This window comes from Solanum stenotomum, unplaced genomic scaffold (assembly GCF_019186545.1).
Source record: "Solanum stenotomum isolate F172 unplaced genomic scaffold, ASM1918654v1 scaffold37910, whole genome shotgun sequence".
Lineage (NCBI taxonomy): Eukaryota > Viridiplantae > Streptophyta > Magnoliopsida > Solanales > Solanaceae > Solanum > Solanum stenotomum.
The window spans coordinates 1-8,426 of NW_026034657.1; the positions used below are offsets into that span (position 1 = coordinate 1).

General features: G+C 29.5%; 1 protein-coding gene and 1 pseudogene across 1 annotated transcript; both read left to right on the top strand.

Annotated features, from left to right (window-relative positions):
• The first annotated feature begins 6 nt into the window (after positions 1–6).
• LOC125852636 (feruloyl CoA ortho-hydroxylase F6H1-1-like) lies at positions 7–1,516 on the top strand. The gene is made up of 2 exons (XM_049532358.1): positions 7–118; positions 827–1,516. Exon 2 carries the CDS (start codon positions 942–944, stop codon positions 1,398–1,400), a length of 459 nt encoding a protein of 152 aa, XP_049388315.1. The 5' UTR covers positions 7–118; positions 827–941; the 3' UTR covers positions 1,401–1,516.
• Positions 1,517–7,567: 6,051 nt separating this feature from the next.
• LOC125852637 (bi-functional coumaroyl CoA and feruloyl CoA ortho-hydroxylase Diox2-like) lies at positions 7,568–8,069 on the top strand (annotated as a pseudogene).
• Positions 8,070–8,426: the final 357 nt, after the last annotated feature.

Consider the following 8,426-nt stretch of genomic DNA (forward strand, 5'->3'; position numbering starts at 1 on the left):
TGTTGTTGTATTGGAGTGCTATTGGTGACAAAGATGAGAAAATTTTGGAGTGGAGGGATAGTATAAAACATGGTTGTAATCCAGAAAATGATAGCAATCTTTGGCCTCCTCAAACAAGGTAACATTTTTGGATTTTTAGTTCAATGTAATCTATAGATCACGTGTTATTAAGTAAATGAAAAAGCATACCTAAAGTATTACTTTTTTCGTGAGTTCAATATCTTAACGGTAAGATGTTTATGAAAACACACTTCGAAACTAACTAGACCAAGTGTTTGAATACAATCGCTAAAAAGTGTTTGAACAACTTAGTTTGCCTATAGAATATCGTTAACATGGAAACTGACTCATTAATTTAGAGGTGTGTTTTGATAATTAGTTTATGATAGCTCAAAAGAAGACTTACAAAACATGATATTTTAGGTGTATTTTTTGCCATTATCTCTAAATTTATAGTGGTGTAAATAACTTAAAGTCAAAATTATATTGCATGTGTTGGAGAAAAATTATCTTTATACGATAATATATTCAGTATAAATCCCACACAAGTAGGGTATGGGAAGGATATGATGTATGCATATCTTATTTTGCCTTACATAGTAAAAATATTATTTTTGATAAATTCTCGAACACACTTTGTAAAATTTTTGACTTTGACATTAAATCTTGAATGTTTTTAGCAAAATTCTTGACATTGCCATTAAATTTCGTACGCTCTAAATTAAATTTCTAACTTTGACATGAATGTTTTTAGCAAAATTCTTGACATTGCCACTAAATTTCGTACGCTTTAAATTAAATTCTTGACTACGTCACTGGTTTATAGGAACCAAGTCTTGGAGTATCAAAAGTGGGCTAAACCACTTGCTAAAAAATTGTTAGAGGTGCTATTGAAGGGTCTCAATGTCAATGAAATTGATGAATCTTTAGAACCTCTCTTGATGGGAACTATGGCTATCAACATAAACTACTATCCACCATGCCCAAATCCAAGTATCACCATTGGTTGTCGCCGACACTGCGATGTGTCCTGCATCACTCTGCTCCTCCAGGACGACACGGGAGGCCTATATGTCCGAGGGACTAAAGGCGATAACTGGATCCACGTAAATCCAATCAAAGGCGCCTTAGCAGTTAACATAGGTGACTCGTTACAGATTATGAGCAACGATCGATACAAGAGTATCGAGCATTGTGCAGCAGTTGATTCAAGCAGGGCTCGAATATCTGTACCGCTATTTGTGAATCCTAGCCTTGACAATGTCATTGGTCCATTCCCACAAATGCTGAAAGATGGAGAAAAACCAGTGTACAAACACGTCTTGTTTTCTGATTATTGGGATTATTTCTTCAGTAAAAGGCCTTCTGGTAAAGCATCACTAGATTTTGCTAAAATTTGATGCTTTTTTATTATGTAATTGTTATTGTATTGTCAAATCCGTTATTATGTAATAACCAAAAGTGTTATTTTATACAACCATTGATTTGATGTGATAGTGTACTCTTTTTTCTCTTTGTCTTCTTTTTCGTTTTCAATATCCACTTTGGAACTTCAAACTAATCTAAATTTGCACTTCATAAGTACATTAAAGGGTATGTGCTCCATATCATAATTATTTTCATTTCTTGGGCTCGAATACAGAACTTCAGATTATGGATAAAAAATCCTATCTATTTTTACCACAATCCAAGCAATTTTGATAGAAAAGAAAATTAGATAAAAAATCCTATCTTTAGAATACTCATATTTCTCGACAAAAGGGTAATACATGATTGTCAAATGTCAGTAACTAAAAGCGAATCTCCATATCCTTCCCAACTTCGGGATTCCTACCTCAATGTCGGAGGTGGGAATGCTTTCGAAATGATTGAAAAAAAAAAGAAGCCAAAGCAAGATTTTCACTGATAATATTTTTTATGGATATAATAGAGTATACAAATTTCAAAAAGATGTGGATGTTATTCAAACAAACCACAATTCATGCATATGACACCAAGAAGCAATCTCACCAATTTTCAAATAGCTATTCTAGAAGATATATTTTATGATAATGATGTTTGATTAAACATAAAAAAAAAAAAAAAAAAAATCTGAAACACTAAATAAAAAACAATTCAAGAATTTTGTTTAGGTCATTAATATATCATCCACATATCCCACCCCCACTCCCTTCAAATAATAGAAGAAGGAATGATTTTTTTTAATCATTCGATATTCGATATTCATATTGAGTTCAACTATAATTAACTTTGCGCCAAGTCTTATATTGAGAAGTAAAACAATCTTTAATTGTATTCAGAAAAAATCAAATTCAAGACATTTGATTAAAATTGAAAAATATTTACCACTTCATCATAATCTCTCGTTGCTAGATGAAGGAATGATTCAATCTCGTTGTAGATGAAGGAATAATGATGGACGTTTAATTTTATAAAAAAAAAAAAAAACCTATTTTAAAAATACAATAGTAATTTATTATTTAACCCTATTAATGTAATTAATAATTTTTAATTATTTAAAAAACATATTTTTTATGGTGCTGACATGTAGGCGCTATCACCTTCCTATTATATATATAGAGAGAGATGTGACATTATAATAATTTTGAACTAGAAAACAAATGATGACATTTGATTTTGTAATCAAGAAAGCAAGTGAACTAAAGCAAATTATCTTTTTCTTTAAGTAATAATTTTATTTTGTATCTTTTCTTTTTGTTTGTAATATTGTAAGTTTATTCTTTTGATTATTCATATTGACACTATAATAATTTCAAAATAGAAACCAAGAATTTTTAAAAATAGGTTTTAGGATTTAAAAAGAAAAAAGAATCAAGCTTTTACTGCTCAAATGGTCAATTATATATTTTTTTGTCCTAACACAATTTCAATTTCTAAATATCATTTTTAGCTTCAATTTCAAATCTTACTTTTCCTTTCAAATCTTAATAAACTCAGGTTCAAACGCGTACTTAAATTACATTGTTACCATAAAAATACCTCAATCATTAATAAGAAGTTTTAAATTTGGAACGATAAAAGTATTAAAAACATTCTTAAATTCGATATAAATTATTAATTTCATCCTCAAACTATTAATAATTTTATGTATATTGAATATGGAACCTTTTTAATTAAAGAAGGAAGCACTTCATATCATTATTATTTTTATTTCTTAAACTCAAACTTGAAGCTTCTAATGAAGGATAGAGAAGTCATATCTATTTCAGCACAATCCTCCGCAATTATACGGACTATTATGACAAAGGATACTAGTCCTTCTCCACCTCGGGTTTCGTGCCTCAGTTTCGAGATAGGGGGGAGGTGGGGGTCATGAAACAAAACAAAGAGTGATTGCAAAAGAAAAGAAATAGAAGAAGATCCATAAATATTTGATTTAATGGTGCATTGATTTTAACCCGCAAAATTTTAATCTGCTTCGTTCTACATAGTAACTTTTTTTATTTTCAATCCGTTCCGTATGAACCCGTCGTCGCGCATAATTTTTTTAATATATTCTTTTTCTAGTTAAGTTTGATATTAAAAATAAAATTTATAAAATAAATTCATTTTTTCATTAAGTTGTACTGATTTAATAAGATAGTGACTCATTTAGAGGTCAATTGGGGAATATGTAAGAAATTGTGTTTATTTTTTATTGAACCACTTTCATTTACTATCTTGAATATTTTAGTAGCTTTAAAGAAATTACCTTAATAAATAATTGTTCTATCATTCTTATAACATGTAAACAGTTAAAATTAAGTTTAAACCCACATAAAATCACATATACTTGTCTTGTCCAACATTAGTTATTTAAAAAAGAGCAACTTTTACATATAGCAAACATAAAAATCATATTTGTATGTTATAGTTATAGTTGCATAATTGCACTCCATAGCAAATTTTATGTTTGCTATGGAGTTTTTATTTTGTATAATTCGCTACAAACATCCAATTTTATACAAATTGTTCAGTTTTATATAAATTCATTTATACATTGTAATTTGTATAATAAGATCTATATTTGTATAATTATAAGTGTATAGGGCGAAAATATATGTATTTGTATTTGTATATACATTTTTCTCTCGCTTTATACAAACACACGCATTTTATACATTTTATACCGAAAATGACTAATTGTATACCGAATCAGATGACAAAGAAAGGGGTTGTTTGCTGTGAATTACAACTAAAATAAACTATGACTATAACATTTCATTTGAATTAATAATTTGTTATTTCATACAATTTTTTCAATATCTATCTATATTTATCTATCTATACTATCTTAAACCCACTTCAACCCGCCCCGCATAATCTTAAATCCACCCCACCCATATCCGCATCACCACATTGTCATCCCTAATCGCAGAGCTGTAAGGAATAGAAATCCACGTGCCATTTCCCGGCAACAGAAAGTGATAAATTGTTAAATGACAAATTTAACCTCTTGACCAGAGCTCCTCCTATTTCCACTTACATTAATTTTTCAATAATTCATAACAACCTACAAAAGATGTGGATATTATTCAAACAAATCACAATTCATTCATATGGACAACAAGAAGTAATCTCACCAAGCTAATAATGTTTGACTAAACATAATTAGAAGAAGATGAAAAATTAAAACATTAAATAAGAAATTAATTCAAGAATTTTGTGTAGGTCGTTAATATATCATCCATATACCATCCACTCTCACTCTCTCGAAATAATAGAATGAAGATATAATTTTAATTATTCTAACGAAGTTATAAAAAAAATTATATGGACATTATGATATAAGGATAAGGGTAACATTGACGAGAGGGAATTGCTCGGATAGTAAGCACCCCTCACTTCCAATCCAAAGATTACAAGTTCGAGTCACCAAGAGAGCAAAAAGGGATGAGAGCTCCTAGGGAGGAAAAAATAAAAAAATAAAAAAAGGATAAGGGTAACACAATATTGCCAAATGCCAATACTAGTCATTCCCCACCTCGGGATTTGTGCCTCAGACAAGGTAAGGTGGGGTGGGGTGCGGGGGGACAGGTTCCTATTTAGTTGTCCATATTTTCTTTTTTAGTTGTCTTTATTTAATTGTCCATTTTTACAAATCAAAAAAGAACAATAATTTTTTTTCTATTATACCCTTTTTTAAACTTCTTGAAAATTTCTAGTGAGTTGTAATTCATCCTTTTGAAACCAGACAGTATATTTATCATGGTTGGGGAGTTACACAGTCACATCATAAAAGACATACTAAAACAAATAAACTAACATTAGTTGATAAGTTTAGAGCATTTTTTTTCATTTATTTAAATCTGCCATTTTTTATATGTAAATCTGTCCATTAGAGAATTAAGACATAACGTACATTTTTGTAAAATATTGTTTAATCTTTTTTGTGCTATGTGATTGTCCAAATACGAAAAGTGCTATTTTTTATATGTAAATGAATAGAGGGATTATTTAAAAAACATTGAGATCGGGTATATATTGTGCAACACCGTAAGAATCATCCACTTCAACAGAAATATATAAATTTATTCCATTCATTTGAACTTGGTTTATTCTATCTTGTATTCATTGGTTGTTTGATTTCTCATTTGATTGAAGCATTTTTTTTATAACAAATATTTTGGTGGGAAATTTTTAAATGTTACAAAAAATTGTATAAGTGTTTGTTGTTTCCCTCCAATTTATTTCACTTGAATTCAAAGTAGTGGCTGTAATTTTGAAGTGAAAAGTTGCCATAAATAAAGTAAATAAATTTATGAACTTCCCAGCATTGATTAGTTATCTTGAGTGAATTTATTTTGGAATTGTAAATTGTACTATAAGGGTAAAATTGTAACTTCACTATACTAATCATTGTTGCCTTAATTTGTGTGTCATTTCTAAAATGGATAATTAAATAGAGACGGAGGGAGTATTCAAAATGCCAAAGAAAAGAAATGATAAAGCAAGATTTTTTGAAGCCTCTAATTAAAGGAAAATAAACAGTAGTCACTTTTTCATAGTTTGATTTATCAAATACTATGTAAATACTACAACAAAAATAATTATTATAGTACTATTTAACTGAGAATTTTTATAGATATAATATAAAATTTCATTATTCATGCATATGGACATCAAAAAGTCACCTCACCAATTTCCAAATAACTATCTTATGATGATAATGTTTGATTAAGCATAAAACAAAAAAAAACAAAAAAAATTGAAACACTAAATAAAAAATCAATTCAAGAATTATTAGAAGGAATGATTTTATTCAATATTCATATTGAGTCCAACTAAATTTGAATTCGCATCAGAAAGTCTCATATTGAGAGGTAAAACGCTTCCTAACAAAGACGACTATGTATTCAGGAAAATTTGAATCTAAGGCATTTGATTGATTAAAGATGAAAAATATTTACCACTCCACCAGAACCCCTCGTTGCTAGATGAAGGAATGATTCAATCGTTCATCATTTCATAGTCAACCTCCCCCCCCCCCCGCACACACACACCCCTATAAAACCCACCATAAAAATAAAAAAAAATAAAAAAATAAAGACGACTCTATTTCAAGAAAAATTGAATTCAAAACATTAGATTAAAGATGAAAAATTATTTACCACTCAATCATAACCTCTCATTGCTAGATGAAGTAATAATTTAATCTTTTATCATTTCTTATCTAACCCCCCTTCCCTCTCAAACCCACCATAAAAAATCCCAAATTTTCTTCCTCCATTAGTACACACTTATCAATATTCAACACAAATGCCTTCTTTAAAATTTGAACCAAATGAGACATATTTGATTTTGTAATCAAGAAATCAAATGGACTAAAGTAAATTATCTTTTTCTTTATAGTAATAACTTTATTTTGTATCTTTTTTTTTGTTTGTAATATTGTAAGTTTATTCTTTTAATTATTCATATGTGACACTATAATAATTTTAAACTTGAAAGCTATAATTTTTAAAAATATGTTTTAGGATTATTTTTAAAAAAAAAAGAATCAAGTTCTTACTCATCAAATGGTCAATTATATTTTTTGTCCAAACACAATTTCAATTTTTAAATATTATTTTCAGCTTCAATTCCAAATCTTAGTTACTTTTCCTTTCAAATCTCAATAAACTCATGTTCAAACGCCTACTTAAATTATTCATATTGAGTCCAATTAAATTTGAATTTGCACAAAAAAGTCTCATATTAAGAGGTAAAAAAATTTTTAACAGAGACGATTCTCTACTCAGGAAAATTGAATCCAAAACTTCTGATCAAAAATAAAAAAGTATTTACCACTTCATCATAACCCTTAGATGCTAAAGTAATGATTCAATCTTTCATCATTTCATAGGTCGCCCACCCCCCCCCCCTTCCCTTTCTTCCCTCTCCCCCATGCACACCCCTCTCAAACCCACCATTAAAAAACCCAAAATTTCCTTCTTCCCTTAATACATACTCATCAAACGGTCAGAGGATGACAGAGCAATCATGCCTTGCTCCCTCCTGACATCTATTGGGAGGGAACCTCCTTTCAGAGTGTGATTCGTCGTTTTCAATGCGGTTCAACACACAAATGTCTTCTTCAAAATTTAAACCAAATGATGACATACTTGATTTTGTAATCAAGAAAGCAAATGGACTAAAGGCCTAATAGACACAAGCCTTGAAATCATCCCAAATCAATGCATTCAACCAAAAAAAAAAGACTAGACAAATCCCAAATTGACAATCAAGAATCCCTCCCCACAATTAATTTGTCATATTTTGATGATTTAAGTGTTGAAAAATCAATTCAAGAAGCAGCAAGTAAATGGGGTTTCTTCCAAATCATCAATCATGGCATCCCAATTGAAGTTCTTGAAGATTTGAAAGAAGCAGGACACAAATTCTTTGAATTGCCAGCTAAAGAAAAAGTTAAGTATTATAAAGAAAATGTTGGTGCTCATGAATCTGTTTTGATGTATTGGAGTGCTATTGGTGAGAAAGATGAGAAAGTTTTGGAGTGGAGGGATAGTATAAGACATGGTTGTAATTCACAAAATGATAGCAATCTTTGGCCTCCTCAAACAAGGTAACTTTTTTGGGCTTTCTATTCAGTGTAATCTATATAGGTCACGTGTTTCTAAGTAAAAAAAAAAACATACCTAAAGTATTACTTTTTTGTGAGTTCAGTATCTTAACAGTAAGATTTTATGAGAACACACTTCGAGACTGACTAGATCAAGTATTTGAATACAATCGCCAAAAAAGTGTATGGACAACTTAATTTGCCTATAAAATTTCGTTGACATGGAAACTAACTCATCAATTTTGAGGTGTGTTTTGATAATTAGTTGATGATAGTTCAGATAGAAGACATGCAAAAACGTGATATTTCAGATGTGTTTTTGGCAAGTATCTCTATATTTTATAATGGTGTATATAACTTAAAG

What these genes read in the sequence shown, in the direction of transcription:
- LOC125852636 (XM_049532358.1), top strand. Translation starts at nt 942, where the DNA reads ATGGGAACTATGGCTATCAACATAAACTACTATCCACCATGCCCAAAT.